General features: G+C 44.1%; 1 protein-coding gene and 1 long non-coding RNA gene across 3 annotated transcripts in view; one reads left to right on the top strand and one right to left on the bottom strand.

The window, feature by feature from the left end:
* Window positions 1-18,865, top strand: part of RGL1 (ral guanine nucleotide dissociation stimulator like 1) — a 78,332-nt gene that overhangs the window by 39,252 nt on the left and 20,215 nt on the right. For both annotated transcript variants that reach the window (XR_011337849.1, XM_069862323.1), the window contains exons 5-8: window positions 9,602-9,786; window positions 12,647-12,771; window positions 13,915-14,130; window positions 18,611-18,714. Coding sequence is in view for 1 of the 2 variants with exons in the window: in XM_069862323.1 (XP_069718424.1) it covers window positions 9,602-9,786; window positions 12,647-12,771; window positions 13,915-14,130; window positions 18,611-18,714 (630 nt within the window). In the remaining variant the exon portion in view is untranslated. The remainder of the gene's footprint in view (window positions 1-9,601; window positions 9,787-12,646; window positions 12,772-13,914; window positions 14,131-18,610; window positions 18,715-18,865) is intronic.
* On the bottom strand, window positions 444-1,572 carry LOC138723380 (uncharacterized). Its single transcript, XR_011337854.1, has 2 exons — window positions 1,033-1,572; window positions 444-736 (listed from the first exon to the last, which is right to left on the bottom strand). It is a non-coding gene; the product is annotated as an uncharacterized lncRNA (long non-coding RNA).

Consider the following 18,865-nt stretch of genomic DNA (forward strand, 5'->3'; position numbering starts at 1 on the left):
CTTCTCCAGGCTGAACAACCCCAACTCTCTCAGCCTGTCCTTGTATGGGAGGTGCTCCAGCCCTCAGATCATCTTTGTAGCCTCCTCTTGACCTGCTCCAACAGCTCCATCTCCTTCCTATCTTGAGAATTCCAGAATTGGACACAATCCTCCAGATGAGGTCTCATAAGAGATTTCCACTGCTTTGACACAAGAAATACTATGGAAGTTAATGACAACTACAGGAGATGAGTGTGTGGCTCCTTAAATAACTCATGGACCTTGAAAGGAGAGAGGGGTTTTGTGAAACCTTAGGGTTTGTATGGGAGGAATGTTGTCATGTGGTGCAGTGTAAACCCACAAGTTACTGCTTCCGATGTTGAAATTCTCAGTGTTTTTTGTACCTGCAGCATAGACTTGTGATGTATTTTGAGAAGGAAAATATCTGATATACGTAATTTTGATATTATTGTTGTTTTAATGTTTCACCCTGTGTCCATGTAGCTCAGAACCTGCAAGTCCTGCGCAAGGGTTTGAGTGTGGTTGTGGCACGGCCTCATTTGAGAGACTTGTGTGAGCTGTAAACCTGTCCTTGTGTCTCTAAATGCTGGGTCTGCGCCAGCAGTTACTTCTCACATTTTTTGCAGTGACATACAGTAGTGGTTGACCTGAGATCACTTCTGCTACATTCAGAAACGTGTCTTCTAAGGACCTATTCTGCCAAGGGGAATTTCTCCCGGTCACTTAAGCATCATTCCTATAATTTTTGGGCTGGTGGAGTGGTCAAAACAATTATTTTTCAGCAGGGATCTGACTCAGTTACATCTCATAGAAAACGTCTTCTGATTGTTCTTGCCCTTTTCTTTCTGACACAGTTCAAGCAATCGTGCTGTAATTGTGTAACTTTAAAATTACACGGGTGGTTTGGACCTTGAAGTGATGAGTAAGCTCTGAGCAGCCTCGAAAGTTTTATGTGCTCAAAAAAACTTGCTTGTCTGACTCTAAGCTTTTATTATTATTATTATTATTATTATTATTATTGTCATGACCCACCTTAGCTTTTCATGATCGCTAGTTTGTTTTGTGCAGTTCTCCCTCCTTTCATTCAGTTGAACAGTTTGTGATTGCAAGTAACAGAAGAATAAAGTCTAGGAAAGATCAGATATTCCAGTCAGATGTCTGAGTTAGTTGGACTTCAGCCCGTGTTTTCAGAATTATGATACCATGCCTTTCTTAATTGCCTGCTGAGAGGATTGTAAGGAGTAACTTATTTGACCCTCTGTCTCCTCCTCTTTTTGTTCTTCCTTGCATCGTATAAACAAGATGGCCTGTGCTGTTTCTCAGTTCTGCATATTTCTGTGTTGGACTGGGGCAGAGCTGCCTCCTAATCGCAGTTCTGCTGTTGTTGTCTTTGGAGTTCTCTGTTCACTACGTGGTTTTTACCGTAGGGCTTCTGTTGACTTTCACAGAGAAAAGAGTAGATATAGCACACCGCAATGTGACCATTTGGAGTAAAACCATGCATACGTTAAACACAAATAAAAATTATCAGCGTGACTAAGTACTGTTAAGAATTAGAGAGGTCCCTATGATGGTGCACATGTACAGATTCTCTACAGTTCATGTTTAGAATTCAGTTATGGTTCTGTTTACAAGTGTGGTTGTATGGTTCAACTGTATTGCTTGGTACCTGTCACCTGCCAAAAAGCAAACGAGGAAAGAAAGTAGAGCGGAAAGAAATTAAGTGCTTGGTCTAGTTTTGTCTGTTGTGAAGACTCTACAAACTTTCCCAGCCAGGTGTCATGGGGAAACTTCAGTGAGAGAGTCACGTCCAGGAGACCTCAAGCACCTTATTGTATTTGGGGAAGGCGATCAGCAAGCAAAGCAACCAGTGCCGGTTGGAGACTTGTGTCCTCCTGGAATGGCCATGTGTGAAACAATGACCTGATCCCCGTGATCTCTCTTCAGAGCAGGAGAATTCCTCAGTTAAATTTTAACTCCCTGTTGAAAGGTTGTTTTCTATGCAGAATGGCCTGGGAGATAACTTTTGCCTTATTTCCCTCCCCTATGGAAAAAGGGTGTTAATTTTAATCTCTTGAGTGCTCTCACTGCTGGCAGATAGCTCTACTCTAACCACAGACTCCATGAATTTAAGGAGGTGATGTGTTAAAGGAGCAGGACATTTCCCAAAATATATGCATTAAATTCCTGTCTGGAGCTGATTGAGATGGAGAAAGAACCACAAAGCCTTCGAAGTATAAAATGTCGTAGCTGCTTGGATGTGTGGAGGTCTGTAGCTTCACTAGAATCCAAGATGTCTCTGAATAATACGCTGAGGCCACGATGCTGAGATGACTTGCTAGGCTTGTGAGACCTGGAGAGCTGATGCAGCACATTACATTGCACGGATAAAAGGTGCTGAGCTTGTTGCCACGAGTTTTAAAGGTTTCCATCAGTGAAATTCCCAGAAGTGATTCGTTCCTGTTCAGCACACACAGAAGAATGTCCAGCCTGGCAATCCAGGCTTGTCCACAGTGCTTGCCTTCAGAGAAGACTAGTTTAATGTTTAATGTTAATTGAATCTAGTTACTTGAAGACCTCGCTCAAAAATATAGTACTGTGAACCTGAGGTTACCTGCAGGAGAGGTTTTTCAGGAGGCAGGCAATGTTGCTGTGGTGGTCCATGGACTTAGACCCTGACTTCTTGTTTGTTTGCTTTCCAGGGTCTGACACTGGTACATTTTCTTTAAAGATACCCTTTAGGCATGTTGGTAAATCTTGCGGGGAGAGGGGAAAGTGTGCCGTCTGCCCTGTGTGTAGAAATACCTCTTGTGTTTATAGCCATTGAGACACAGCCAGCGCAAAGGGGACAAAAAGGAAACCCTGTGCTGCAAACAGTGAGCTTAAACAATGAGTTTAAGAGCTCTTCTAAATCCCCGTTTAGGTTCTATTTCTCAAGGATACTAAAGAGAAAGCAATAGAACTTGAAAACTGGTCTCCTGGTTGCAACAGGAGGTTTCAGTGGAAATTTTAATTATCTTTATTTTTTTTCCTGTACTCATATTCCCAGTGTTGTAAAAGGGAAGATTTCATCCTGGAGTTGGACTAGCTACATGAGAAGCAGAAACAGTTTCTGTAGCACAAAAAGTAAACAGCTTTAAGCCCTCAGTCTCCTCTCCTTCAATCCAAAGTGCTGCCACAGCTCAACCCTGTGGCTTTTAAATCCTAAATGAACTTGCGTAACATGAAAAGTCCTTTTAAGCCCCCTCTTGGCACCGAAGGTTGGGGTTTCCTTCTGCTACTGGCTTTGATTTGCTGGTCTGGAGTAGGCTGGTGGTGCTCTCCCTCTGCTGAATGACAGGCCACAGAAATGAGTTAGAGTACTCGAGGCTACTTTTGTTGTCTTGAATGTCAGCCCCTAGTTGCGTCTGCTTTATTATCAAAATGTGGGATTTGTTTGTTATTAAAACTTGGAATGTGGCACAATTGAAAACCGCAGACAAAGCAACTCGAAGCTGAACTGGAATCTCCTTGTTCCATTCCACAGCAATTAGGTAGAACACTTGAAATAAAGAAAATAAAGGAGCTGTTCAGTTACCACATGGCATGTCTTGCATGTTTACCCCTCCTTTTCTGCATTAAAATAGCAAATACCAAAATCTTCAGTGCAATACTACAACATTTGGAGTTTCTCGTACTGATAAACGAGCATTGTCCTGTGGTTTCTTGTGCATTTAGACCAACAGAAAACTTGTCTTCTGTTTCCTACTGAAGTTAGAAGCGCGCACAGTTACAATGCTGTAGAAATAAAACGGGTCCCAAACCATTGCACTCCAGAAGAGACACCAAAGGCATGTGAGTCAATGGAGGAAAATTGGCTGGAAGTTTCTGACGCCTGAGAAATCCATAGTGGGAAGCGGTTAGGATTCATTTGGGAGAGCAACAATCAGCGTTCATTCATTCATTCCAGTAAAGCAAATTAAGCTAAAACAACACCAGAAACCTGTGTGGTTACATGGGAAGCAGTGTCAAACACAGGGCAGGATATGCAGTGGGAGAGTTATGAAAACAACCCATACCAAGCAAAAAAAGAGTAATTAGAAGTGTAAAGAAAAATGATGATTGGCATCTCAATTAAAACAAAGAACAATTAGCAGAACTGGTCCATTACTGACTTCACATTCACATTGATGAGAAAAAAACCCCCTTATACTCTTCTGCCAGTTCTTCCCAAATCAAAAGGAGAGCAGATTGCTTGCTGGAGGTTGTCAGCATGTTATTTGTAAATGGGCTGGGTGGCAGAAGTTGCCCTTCTGTTGGCCTCTGCTTGCAGTTTCCATACGTTTTGCCCCTGGTTCAAAGCTGAGATTTAACTGCCTGTGTTGTTTTTTGACAAACTGAGAAAATACAGCTGGTTTGATTTAATCTGTGTGAGCAAGCCTGACAGCAATTGCATGGAAAATGGAGGAGAGGGAATAGCCCTCTAAAGATGATTCCATTGAGTCTCTTAAGCATGAGTTTGGCAAATTGCAGATAGTTTCCTGCATGTTCCTGTTTAATTTCATAAGAAACTAGCCATTTCATCTCTTTTTGCAGCTAAGGATCTCCTTATTCTCTTGAATTGTTGAGACTCCTTTCTGCCCAATATTAGAGAGAATTGTAGTGGGAAAGAAAACACTGCTTTTGCCTTTTTCGCAAAAAATGTTATGAAACATTCTAGTTCCTATGCAGACCCCTTCAGGATCAGCATTATAGCCGTCTGCCCAGCTGAGAAAAGCCTCCACAGAATTTCCATGTAACCTATTGCATCACTTGTGGCTGTGTTATAGGAAGACCTCCTTTCCGCCTCCTCTGCACGCCGCTAGCTCAGCTTGGCAGAGATGGTAGACTTAGAGCTGCCACAGGTTCTTCATGGTTTGTGGTAGCTCATGGGCAAACAGATGAGGAGTTCCGTGTTCCCAGTTTGTAAACAACAGCATCTGATATATTCCTTCCACTTAACAGTAGATAGATTTTGGAGACAAACCTTCAGAGATGGGCTTTAAGCAAAGCTGATTTGGAAACAAGACGACTTTGTGATAGGTGTGAAACTTGAAAGCATTGCTGCCCAGAGTCTGTAGTTGGCAGGACAGGAGTTAAACATTATGAAGTTATTTCTTTGAGGAGGAATTTCTGCACGATGAGGGTTGTGAGGCCCTGGCCCAGGTTGCCCAGGGAAGCTGTGGCTGCCCTGTCCCTGGAGGTGTTCAAGGCCAGGTTGGATGGGGCTTGGGCAGCCTGATCCAGTGGGAGGTGTCCCTGCCCATGCCAGGGGGTGGAACCGGGTGATCTTTAAGGTCCCTTCCAACCCAAACTATTGCATGATTCTTACAGGCAGGAAAGGAAAAATTTATAGCTTGTAATCAACCCATGAAAAATGTAGTCTGTGATGTTTCTTTCCTGCCTGAGATCTTGGAAAGCTCCTGTTCCTATCTGTCTATCGAGAACAGGGAGTTTCTTCTCAAGGGCAGCACATGTGAAGCTACTGGAAGATATGGGCAGTTCTCCAGCTCCTTTGCAGCAAGCTGCCCTCCCTGACACGCCAGTTAAAGAGTCTGGTGATAGGAGGTGAGCGGGGCACAGCATACCTTTTCTCTCTTTCCTATTTCCCTTCTTGACTGAAAAGATTTTGCTGGCAAAAATCAGTGTCTGTAATGGCTGTGAACTCTTCACCCTCCTCTGGGGGACTGACTCTGTCTTGAAAAGACTTCTTGCAGCTTTTCTGCACTTTGTTGAAATGTATCAAAGATTTTGTAAGTAATTTCTGGAAAACTATAGCATAATTTCTCTAGGTCTTATTTTCTTATGAAATCAGCTAGAAATGAAAAATCCCTGCAAAGACAGGATTTAAAGGGATTCCCAGAGGCACACATTTGTGTGATGTCTAAGTATCAATCAAGCATGTGGGTGTGGATTAAAACTTACATAAAGCAGAAAAGTAGATAAACAGTTCAGTTCCCTCCAGTTCGGGTGGGGTGGAAACCCTCTTGATTAACCAGCTCTGCTTTCCCCTCACCCCCCTCAGTCTGCAGAAGAATTGTCCCATCTGCAACTCGTGTCTTTTTAGCTGTGTGTGTCTGAGAAGATAGAATAGTTTGAGTTGGAAGGGACCTTAAAGGTCACCCAGTTCCAACCCCTGCCACGGGCAGGAAGACCTCCCACTGGATCAGGCTGCCCAAGGCCCATCCAGCCTGGCCTTGAACACCTCCAGGCAGCCACAACTTCTCTGAGCAACCTGGGCCAGGGCCTCACCACCCTCATCATGAAGAAATTCCTCCTTATGTCTAATCTAAATCTGCCCCTCTCCAGTTAATACTCATTGCCCCTTGTCCTGTTACTACAAGATCATGGAATCACAGAATAATTTGGATTGGAAGGGACCTTAAAGATCATATAGTTCCAACCCCCCCCTGCTATGGGCAGGGAAGATCTGGGATAACTTTCCTGAACGAGATCCAACGCTCTCAGAGCTCCTTAAGCATCCTTTTCCTGGACCAAGATATTTTCTTGTGTGGTATAATTTGACATTTCTTGTCTTTGGGCTAAGAGTAAAACCCAGATTCTGCTGATATGCTTCTGTTATACATTTCATCCTAAGATTAGCAAGACCGGTCTGTCTTTGGGCTTCAGCCAACTTCATGGTTGGACTCGATGATCCAGTGGGTCCTTTCCAACCTAGTGATTCTGTGATTCAGTCTTGATACTGGGCACTGCCTGTACCGCACATGTCACGAGCAGGGTTTTATCCTCGCCGATGAAGCAATCTCACTAACTGTGTGCTCACGGGGTTTGGGTTTAGGCTTAGACTGCTTCTCACAGAACCCGAGGGATGGGCGGGCTTTCTACCAAGACAGCAGATCCACAATCAGCAGCAGGGTTTGATGAGAGGAAGGGCTCAGAAGGAAGCTTTTGATTTAACATTTCCACCAGGAAGCTGCTACACTGACAGAGCCACAAATAACCTTGTTTCCTCTCTGCTATTTTCTCAAAACCTCCCAGGAAGGGATAATGGAGCAAGTGCTGGAGTCTCACCCGTCACAGTTTGCCCACTGACACAAGAATTAAGAAATTATGTTCTGCTTTTGACTGTGTGCATAATGTCTGGTAGTTACTCAAACACAGTCACGGTACAGCTAAGCAAAGATACTTCAACTGATTAAACAAAGCATAACTCCAAGGTAACCTGCACTTCTTGCTTTGCCAGCTTGACACACAGTGCAGTGCAGGGAAACAGGATAATAACGAGTGCCAGTAATAGGAAATGATTTGGTTTTATCCGAGTTGCTGGTGTTATGTACTTGGGAGAGGGCTATTTCTGTTATTGATTGCCATGGATGCCAGAGCAGCATGAGGAGCACCAGCAGTGGTGGCATCAAGCAGTGGTGGGACACACAAGGCGAGGTACACGTGGACAAGTAGAGGCTTGACTGAACAGGGCTTTGGGTGTGAGCTGGTGGGCTTGGTCAAGAGAGCTGTAAACTAGGTTCGATGAGGGAAGGGGATGCAAACACAATTGCAGTAGGTGAGCCAAGGGTTGGCATGGTATTGCCAAAGGGTGGCAGCCCTTTACGCTGCTTCTGGGAGCATGGAGATCTCAGGACCATATCTGAACTGCTTTTACCCTGATGCATGCAGTGTGAGAAACAAACGGGCTGAACTAGAGGTGTTGGTCAGCTCTTAGAGTTAAGATGTTGTTGGTGTTGGTGAGACTTGGTGGAATGAGTCCTGCGGTTGGAGTGCTGGGATGGAGGGCTACTGGCTGTTCAGGGCAGGCGAGGTGGAGGTGGTGTGCCCTGTGTTGGGGAGAGGTTTGATTGCACAGCCATTACAGCTAGGGATGATGTGGTTGAGAGCCTCTGGGCAAGGATTAAGGAATGGAAAACAAATGAGATGGTGTAGTGAGCATCTGCTGCACATCGCCCAGGTGGGATGATAGCCTCGATGAGTTATTTTATTGGCAGTTAGAATAAATTGCTGGATCGCTAACCTTATCCATATGGGAGACTTCAACTTCCCAGACAAAGGTTGGGAACGTCATACTGCTGTGGCGAGCAGGTCTGGGAAGTTCATGAAGTTTGTAGGAGATAACTTCCTATCATAGGTGAGGTGGCCTCCTGGCCTTGCTGTTTGTGACTAGAGAAGGACTTGTGATGGATGTGATGCTAAGGGAACTGTCTTGGCTGTAGTGATCATGAAGTGGCTAAGTTTAAAATTTGCAGTGTAAAAAGAAAAAAGGACTGCAGAGTTGCTACCCTGAAATTCAGGAAACTAAACTGAAAGCTATTTACGGAGGTATTTAGTGGAGTACCCTGGGAACCTGCTTTGATGGCTTAGGAGTCCATGAGCACTGGTCAGTCTTTAGGAATTACCTTTTAGAAAGCACAGGAGCAGGCAATTCCACATGTCATAAGCCAAGCAAATGGGCAGAAGCCCAGCTTGGCTGAACAGGGAAGCCCTTGTGGAGCTCCAGAGGAAAAGAAACTGTATGATCTCTGGAAGCAAGGTCAGGCTTTGTAGGAAGAGTACAGAGCTGTGGTTCATTTATGCAGGGTGAAGACACAAAAGGCCAAAGCTCAATTAGAGTTGAACCTGGCCAGTGTTGTTTCAGATAACAAGAAGAGCTTTTCTTAGTATATTAATAGCTAGAGGAGGTCTAAAGAAAACATCGGGCTGACACTTGTTGAAGACGATGGCCATCTGACTAATAGGGACAAAGAAAAAGCGGAGGCGTTCAGTGCAGTTTTTGCCTCAATCCTTTATAGCATAGATAGACCTTGGGCTGCCCTCTCCCCCGAGTCAGAGGGCTATGAGTGCAGGAACCATGACTTTCCATTTGTGGACACTGAAATTGTAAGGGACCGATTGTATCAGCTGAATGCTGATCTCCCTGGGAGCCAGTGATCCCAGGACACATGGCAGTGTTCAAAGCTGTACCAGGGGCGGTTCAGACTGGAAATTAGGAAGCATTTCTTTGCTGAGAAGGTGGTCAAACCCTGGAAGAGGCTTCCTAGAGAGGAGGTCGATGCCCCAAGCTTGTCACTGTTAGAGGTATTTGTACAACACCCTTATACCATGTTTTAACTTTTGGTCAGCACTGTAGTGGTCCGGCAGTTGGATTAGGTGATTATTGTGGTTCTCTTTCAACTGCAATAGCTCCTTCTCCTTCTCCTTCTCCTTCTCCTTCTCCTTCTCCTTCTCCTTCTCCTTCTCCTTCTCCTTCTCCTTCTCCTTCTCCTTCTCCTTCTCCTTCTCCTTCTCCTTCTCCTTCCTTGAATTTAATAGAATGATCTCAATATATCTTAGATGGATTTTATTCTCTATTAGTTTGTATTTAGAGGTATAACTGGATTGATTTGCAGGAGTGCAAATCAGGAGCAACTTCACTGAAGTCCCTGGCAGAAAAATAAGATTCCATGCTTAAAAAAAAAGAAATTGAATTCCTTGCTCAAAAAAGTCTGAATACTGCCTTCACGTAGAGTATGAACGCCTCAGTGATTTTATTGTTATATTAGGTACAGATACATACAGCGATATCAATACGTGCTGCATTCAACCAGCATTCTCTCTGTGTGCTTGCTTTTAGTGCAATAGCATCAATCTTACGAGCCTGGCTTGACCAGTGCTCTGAGGATTTCCGAGAGCCCCCCAACCATCCTTCTTTGCTGAAGTTGCTGGATTACCTGAAGACTAACATGCCTGGCTCTGAGCCAGAGAAGAGGGCACAGAACCTCTTGGAGCGGTTCCAGAACCAGGAAGTGGAACAGGATAGTAAGTTTGTTTTAATCTTCTCCCAGACTGTATGGTATCATGGGGAGTAATGTGGGGTGCATCTCATTAACTCTTACGCTAATTGACAATACCACAAGGCTCACCAGTGACTTTTTTCACGTGAAGGTGTTTGTGGATTTTTTTTAAATCCCTGCGTGCAGCTGCAAGTTCTGTGCAAGGTGAAAGAGCCGTACGATGTAGGGGCTTCTGCCCATTCATTGCTGGACTGGGAAATCCAGCACCTCTCTAAAATTAAGCCTAAGCTTTTAGGCTGCTGCGGCAACTGATTTGTTAATTATCAGCATGCTTCCCATGTCTTAGAATCAAACACAACTGCTCTTTAGTTGCTCTTCTCATTTCAACTCCCCTCTTTCCCCAAGAAAAGCTTAAACCAACAAACAGCAAAATCCAGCTTGAGTACCAAACCTGTTGCCATGAAGCTTTCCTTCCTAGTTACCTTCATGTCAAAGGAAGCGTCTGCGGCTGTTTTTTCCTATTTGAGCGGCCAGCTGCTGGTAGCCAAGGACAGAGGAAAAGCCTACGTTATTGGAGGTCACATTCTACTTGAACAATAGTGACCTGTAGTAACACAAGTGCACTGTGTGCAGCGTCAAGCCTGACACATACCCTTATCCTGCTCAGAGAGCTTCCTCTGCCGCAAGCCGAAAAGTCATAGGAGCTCACGTAGTGTGTGAATGAGAACTAGAATCAACTTCCAGCTTCGGTAGAGGGGTGAGACGGAATAACTCATGTAATAAAGGAAATGTCAGAAAAGAAACATTTAATCCCATAAAAATCATGTCTGCCGGATATTCCAGAAATACCATGTAAATGCATAATACTGTGAAATCCCAAATTAATCCAGCCATTAACACATACGTAAAAAGGAGTGGCACACAGAGCCGAGGCGTTTTCCTCCTTGAGCCCAGGTAAATGGACAGGATTGCGGATATACACCTATTGATGTCCTTTCCTGGGTTTGGTTCCCACAGGTCAAACAAAGCAAGCTCCCAAGAGTTATATTTGGGTTTGACTGGAGTTCAAAGTGACCAGGAGTTCCCAGCAGCTCTGCTTCTGCATTTGTTTCCTCAAGTAACAGTTAACGAGGTTCATCTCTGAGTTACAGATGGTTCAGTTTGAATGATAACATTTTCCAAATCGTGGCAGAACAGAGGCTGTTAATTAAAATAAAAAAGGAGGAGAAATAAATTAAAATACAAGAGGAGGAGAACATAATTAACCTGTGGGCTCTGCAGGGAATCAGAGAAGCATAGAATAGAAATCCCTACTGCCCAAGAAGCCAGAATCCTCTTGAACTCAAGTATCTCATCATCTTCAAATAGCTCTGATCCATTCAGCCCTCTCAGAGCCCAGCTGCCCTCTTGACATCTGTGAGGGCAACCACGCATCCCTTCTCAGTCTGCACTCTCTGACTCATGCGCTTTGGCTGCTCAAGCTGCAAGCGCTGAGGCCTGAGAACAGCTTTTATCTATGTAATCTGGTCCTGCAATCCGACCTGCCGGGGTGGCTGATGGCAGCACAGAACGGAGGTCTGATTCCGCAAATCAAACTGTAGGATTAGGACCACAGATGGTAAATCCATAGCACAGTATGAATGTTTCAGAACAGTAATCATCAGTGAGTCCCAATTGCATATGTTACATTAAGAGTTTTGAAAGCATTCTCTGAAACAAACAAAGATGGAGCTCTGATAATGTAAGTGACCACTCTAAAACTTGGGGAGGAGCTGTTTATAAAAGCTTGGTGTGATAGGATGAGGGACAATGGGTATAAACTGGAGAGGGACAGATTTAGACTAGACAGAAGGAGGAATTTCTTCACCATGAGAGTGGTGAGGTTGCCCAGGGAAGGTGTGGCTGCCCCATCCCTGGAGGTGTTCAAGGCCAGGTTGGATGGGGCTTGGGCAGCCTGATCCAGTGGGAGGTGTCCTTGCCCATGGAAGGGGGTGGAACTGGGTGGGCTTTAAGGTCCCTTCCAACCCAAACCATTGTGTGATTTATTTTCAGGGATTTTCTGTTTGACTTCCTTCTCTACCATGGGAAACAAGGGCATGTTTCTTTGTCTTTTAACGTGGCTTTGTTCCCAACCTGTGGGAGTAAAAAGGGGACATGGGAACATCTGTGCAACCCCTTCTCATTCAGATGAATGCTGTAGATACTCACTACTATATTCCCTTTCCTGGGAAAAAAAACTCCCAGAGAGGGAGGCTGAGATAAACATGGAATAAATGTCCATGTAGCCTTGTGAAGGCAAAATGCTGCCCAGAAAATCTGATACCTTTTATGTCTACATATGGGAGATTAAATCTGGATACCAGAGCATTCCTACTGCAACATTTTGGGGATATAACTTTAGTCTTGTCCCTTCGCAGTTCAATGTTTTTTCAGATTATAGTCAAACATGAATCATAGAATCATGGAATGGTTTGGGTTGAAAGGAACCTTAAAGATCATCTAGTTCCAACTCCCCTGCCATGGGAAAGATTAACATAGATTAACAAAGCTCTACAATGCTAATAAAAAATTCATCTTGGTGGGTGATGGTGTTTTTTCTTCCAGAAGAATGGTTTGCAAAGGGTTAAGCCACTCCTCAGCTAAGGGACCCTGAACAGCTCACTTCTCTCTATTTTTTTTTCTTCCATCTTTTCTTTGCAAATTTAATCTTCTGGTCATCATCTTTCTCACTAAAATATGCAGGACAGTGGGTCGGTGACATCAGACAGGAGTCTTTGGTCATTCTGCTATAAAATATACAGAGGTGCTTTAAAATAGACCAACATTTGCTTTGATTCACTGTTTGCTGTATGAATTTACTGAGTTCTGTTTTCTACCCTGGACAGTTGTGTTCTATAACGCTTCCCTCAGTAACCTCTGTGATGAAGAGGAGCTAGACATCGACAATCTGGAAGAATTCTTTCTCTTTGAAGAAGACCTTGTGGCAGAACAGTTGACATACATGGATGCGGTATGTAGAGCACACGGACGGCTTGAAATGCTAGAGGAAATAGTGCTGGGCTTCTCAAATTGTTCCTACAAGTTATGTTGCTATAGGAATGGTGTTCCAGAACAGGTCTGTTGTTGGGACACAGAACACACCTGGAGGATTGTGTCCAGTTCTGGAATCCTCAACATAAGAAGGTGATGGAGCTGTTGGAATGAGTCCAGAGGAGGCTACAAAGATGGGGGTGGAGCACCTCCCCTATGAGGACAGGCTGAGCGAGTTGGGGTTGTTCAGCTTGGAGAAGAGCAGGCTCTGAGGAGACCTTGTAGTGAACTTCCAGTACCTGAAGGGGCTACAAGAAAGCTGGGGAGAGACATTAACAAAGACATGGAGTGATAGGACAAGGGGGAATGACTATAAATTGGAAAGGAGAAGATGTAGACTAGATATTAGGAGGAATTTCTTCACCATGAGGGTGGTGAGGCCCTGGCCCAGGTTGCCCAGGGAAGCTGTGGCTGCCCCCTCCCTGGAGGTGTTCAAGGCCAGGTTGGATGGGGCTTGGGCAGCCTGATCCAGTGGGAGGTGTCCCTGCCCATGGCAGGGGATTGGAATTAGATGATCTTAAGGTCCTTTCCAACTCAAACCATTCTGTGATGATATGACCACAGCTCTGCTTGTTTTTCCAAACTTTGTTCTTTGGGCTTTTTCTTTGAGTTATTCTGAAGGGTCCTTCTTAAAAAAAAGTGTGAACATGTACAGTGTAGCCTTTTTTTGCAAAGTTTAGTAGTTGACATCTAACAAATAGCATATTTTGACCATATTGCTGTCTGGCCTAAAGATGTGCAGGTACTCTCAACTGCAGTGCTCTGGTTTGGTTTGTCTCTATCAGTCTCCTTCAAAATATCATTATATATAAAATCTTCCCCAAGGTTCTGCAACTGATACAAATGTCTCTCTTATTTTCTCCATGCTATTGAGTTGACAGTTCTTTTAGAGCATCCAAGCCTGTAAAGATTATGCTAAAGTGTATATTTTGCACTAAGAGAAAACCAATATTAACCTTTTAGAAACATATTAGACTTAGATCCGATTTGTAGTGTAAATATGCATTTCTTTTTGCAGACAATAGAGAATCCTGCTGACTTACACACCTCTGTTTCCCTCTAGAAACTCTTCAAGAATGTTGTGCCCTACCACTGCTTGGGGCGCATCTGGTCTCAAAGGGATAAGAAAGAGAACAAGCACCTGGCATCTACCATCAGAGCCACCATCTCACAGTTCAATACAGTTACCAAATGTGTGATCAGCACTATCCTGAAGGGCAAAGAGCTCAAAACGCAGCAAAGAGCCAAGATCATTGAGAAGTGGATTTATATTGCACACGTAAGGCATTTATTCTAGGCTGTTCAATGTGTGGGTGCCGTGGAGTGCAGGATCTGGGAGGGGATGTATGCATTGGTCCCAAGCCAGTGAACATCTTAGCTCTAATTTTTACTGGTTGTGACCGATTTTGTTCATAAGAGTAGGTGAAGTATTGCCGTTCCTCTCCTTAGCTCCTTCCCCACCACAGAAATGGGCTCGATGCTTGTCTCTTGGCTGGGTTGAGAGTGCAGATACTGTGTTCTTGCAGGTGGGGAGTGCTGTATTCCTGATAATGTACCATTTACGGGAAGATAGGTACAAAATCAGACGGGTTTCTTCCCTAGGCAGAAAATACTGCTCATATCGGTGAAAGAAATGAAGTGATGGTTGATATCAGACAAAGGTTAGACCTATTTTCAGAGGAAATTTTACCAAGGATGGAGTAGAACTGGCAGTGTGTGTAGGTAGCAGGCAGTCAGAACAAGCTCTGTGCTTACCTGCCTTTGTGTTCGGTCAGCGAGCATCGTGCTCCCTCTCCTGTGTCTACAAACACTGTGGGAGCTGGAATCAGATATGGTGGAAGACAGCACTACTGTTTGTATTTTCTTACCTTTATATATGTGTGTGTGTATATAGGAAAATACAGTAAATACAAGGTCTTAAGTCAGTGAAGACAAAGCTAATTTACTTCTAGGAAGTAGTAGCTTCTTAAACATGGAAAAAAATAAATTATTGTTTGTACTCTTTTGTTTTGAAAAATTCTTGAGGCTGAAAAGTCATTTGAGTTATTCGCAGTTTACGTTAAGTACACAAACCAGCTGTTTTGAAGGGGGTGAGAGGTGCAAGCAGCGACCAGAAAAAACAACTAGAGTTACAATATGACACCAGCCTCCTCATCTTCTTACCTTTCTACTTTGTTGTTGTCTTGCATAGCTTTTACTTTCTTCAATTTTTTTCTTCTACATTTTTACTTTCTTCAATTCCTTTGTCTTGTAGCAGATTAGGTGTTTCTTAATCTTTGCGTGAAAGGGTTTTGAGCATAATTCTAGTTTGCTCATTTCTTAGATTTTACCTTTAATATTTTACCATAATCTTTTTAACTCCCCTTCTGAGCACTTGGCAGCTGGCACTAAACTAGATCTCTCTTTTGAAGAGAACCTTGAAGCACTTTCATGTGGATGTGTGTTGACTTTGGTCTTAAGAATCACATGGATTCTTTTGGAGCTATACAAAATAAGCAAGCCTGAAAAGCTCAAGCCAAAGAGAGGATTTCCAACCCTGACAATGCACTTCCATGCTTCCAGAGCCAGTATCATTAGTCCTGGCACCTGAGCTGCGGCAAGGGCATGGTTCAGGAAGCTGCTATGGGGAAGTAGTCTTTCACCTCTCTTTTAGCACTTACGTCAATTCATTTTTTTTTTTTTTACCATCTGATGGCTGCTTTATAGCCCATGTGAATGGATTAGGAAGTTTGGTGCCTATTTTCTGTGGGCAGGTCTTGAGGTTGCAGAGGGCACCGGCCAAGGGGGCGCTTACAGGGCAGGCTGCTCTGCAGTCTGGATGTGCAAGTACGGAGCAGCTTCTTGCTCATCGTGGGGCACTGGGGAGGCCTGAGGAAGCCAGGACAGGCTCATCATACTTCTCTGTGCATGGAGAGCTTTGTTGATTCAGTGCTTCTCCCTTTATGTAATTAATACACATAATTAAACATTCCAGTCTTAGCTGAGCACATGAAAAATGCATGTGCACGCACTACAAATGAATTGCACATGTAGAACAGCTACTTGCATGTGTACTTAGTTGCACACTTCTGAAGAAAGTCGCTTGCTTTGTGCATGCAAATGAGTGTTTAGAATAGTTAGATGCCTGAATTAGAAGATAATCCACTCATTAAAGGGCAGTTATTCACTGACAGCAACCTCTGTAACTTAGCAGCATGGAGTTCCACGTTTGCTATCTGTTCATAACTTTTGAATCCAGTTGCTTGGTTTACAAGATAAACTGAATACTTCTTCTGACTGCCAGTTCTCCGGGCTCCATGTAGACCTAAGGCTTCTGCGCAGAAGCAGCCAGTTCCACTCACACAATATTTTCTTTAAAAATAACAAGTAAAAATGAAATCATTACTATCCTGTCACACTTAATTTTTTTAAATCCAAGTTGCTTCTGCGCAGAATTCTTTCTTGTTTTCCCCTTGTGAAGGACACAGCATGAAACAAAGTTATTCAAAGCTGTCTTAAATTTTTTTCTTATGTACAAATGAAAGCTTGCTAAAGTTCCGTCTGCACTTAGTTAAATCATTGAGAAAGCAATATTGACTTCTCAATGTGCTTTAAATTATCTAATGTGCAGTTAACTCGAGACGGTTCCAAATTGGGTCTTCCAGTCCAAACTCCAGTGTTGTATTTGAAAAAAAAATGCAACGCTAAGAATTTGTGCCTCTAAATCCATGTTCTCCCCAGCCTGAATTTCAAGTTGAAAATGAAGAGAAGAAGGTTTCCTCCTCAAAAGTGTCGGTCTCTGAAGAAGAGCTGCTATGTGGCTGCCTTGACCCCAAACTGTGCAAAAATAGCTTTCAGGTCTTGTGAGTCCTCCCACATGATCTTGACTTTGGTCTTTAGCCTAAATGCCAACCTGCCTCACGTGCTGTCTGCCCAGTCTTACACCACACATTGTTAATTGCAGCCTCCTAAATTGCACAAAAAATAGTTTTTTAGGTAAATAAAAGGGAGCAAACATGCTTGCCTTAGTTGTTCAGTTGATTGTAGAGCAGTGCTACAGGCTAGGAGAAGTCAGGCTGGAAAGCTGCCTGGAGGAGAAGGACCTGGGGGTGTTGGTTGACAGGGCCTGAACATGAGCCAGCAGTGGCCCTGGTGGCCAAGAAGGCCAATGGCATCTTGGCTTGGATCAGAAACGGTGTGACCAGCAGGTCCAGGGAGGTTCTTCTCCCTCTGTACTCAGCACTGGTGAGACCGCTCCTCGAATGCTGTGTTCAGTTCTGGGCCCCTCACCACAAGAAGGATGTTGAGGCTCTGGAGTGAGTCCAGAGAAGAGCAACGAAGCTGGTGAGGAGGCTGGAGAACAGGCCTTATGAGGAACGGCTGAGAGAGCTGAGGGTGTTTAGCCTGGAGAAGAGGAGGCTGAGGGGAGACCTCATTGCTCTCTATAACTACCTGAAAGAAGGTTGTAGAGAGGAGAGAGCTGGCCTCTTCTCCCAGGTGACAGGGGACGGGACAAGAGGGAATGGCCTCAAACTCCGCCAGGGGAGGTTCAGGCTGAACATTAGGAAAAAGGTTGTTATGGAAAGGGTCATTGGGCACTGGCAGAGGCTGCCCAGGGAGGTGGTTGAGTCACCTTCCCTGGAGGTGTTTAATGCACGGGTGGATGAGGTGCTAAGGGACATGGTTTAGTGTTTGATAGGAATGGTTGGACTCGATGATCTGGTGGGTCTCTTCCAACCTGGTGATTCTATGAACTCATCGACAGAGCTGCTGGCAGGTTAAGGTCTGACTTCTGTTTCTGCTAAGGTTGCCTTACATTTGTTCAGTCCTGCAAAGGAAATACATAATGTCTGTTTTCACTGTCAGCATCCTTTACACAATCGGCATTGTTAGTGTAATAATCAGCCACATAAAAGTTTGCAGAAGTGGAATTGTAGTGTGAATACATTCTCATCTACGTGTGACGGTCAGATTGCCCTGTGTTTTTCCTGCTTCACGTGCAAATACCCATTAGTGAGAGCTCGTGTTTACTGTGCCCGGGCTCTGGTTCCTGAGCCACCAGCAGACTGACAGGGGTTCCTTGAAGAGTCACAGGCCAGACTTGTTCCCTGCCCTCCTTGCTTCCATCTGCTTTCTTGGGAATCTCTGCTATTTTTTTGAGAATTAAATTTTGCAGTATTCTTTTTCCCTTGAAGGTTTTGCCATAGAATCTGCCTAAGAATCTCCACTGTGCCAGTAGTTCTGCTAGGTTCTGATCTCAACTCTGGAAAAGCTGGGAAGGTTCTTCTCTTTAACTGGGTACAAATACTTGAATATCAGGTTATTTCCTTCACTTGTCTTTATTTTTCATTGACTCTTTAGGTGATTGAGAGTTTACATTCTAAATGCCACATGTGAAGAGGCAAAGCCCCTTTTTTTCTCCTTAAGAGTAAGAGGGACTGGAACTATAAGGAGCATTTTTTAAGTGTAACATTTGTGCTTTTTAGCCTGACTTCGTGAACTCGGTTCCACTTTTATTTTACTGGGTGAACTGGAGGCTGTAACACTGCAACAGCACCACGAGTACATTAAAGTGAGGAAAACAAGCTGTAAGTGCCAAAGCTCATAAAGCGTTTGGTGGCTGAAGGAGGGAGTGATATTTCTGATGCTCATTATTTGTACAGCTGCCTGGTTAGCAGTGAGAATGTGTAGCGAGCATGACACTGGTCAAAAGAAGAGCGCTAGCATATTTGTAATGCTGACATTTAATGCTCCTGTGTTTCTAACCGCTCCTTTCACAGGAATGTAGGATCCTGAAGAATTTTTCTTCCTTGAAGGCCATCATTTCAGCACTGCAGTCCAGCCCCATCTATCGGCTGAAGAAGACCTGGGCTTGTGTTCCAAAGTAAGCCTCCCGCTCTGTTCCTGTCGTTAGCACCAAATGAAGGCTCAATGCTCTTTCTTCTCATCTTGTTGTTCTCAGTCTGCCTATTCTGCTCCCTCCTGGACATCTGTCCCTCAGAAGAACTTCTCATTCCTGTGAGGCTCAGACCCCT

This window comes from Phaenicophaeus curvirostris, chromosome 8 (assembly GCF_032191515.1).
Source record: "Phaenicophaeus curvirostris isolate KB17595 chromosome 8, BPBGC_Pcur_1.0, whole genome shotgun sequence".
Taxonomy (NCBI): Eukaryota; Metazoa; Chordata; class Aves; order Cuculiformes; family Cuculidae; genus Phaenicophaeus; species Phaenicophaeus curvirostris.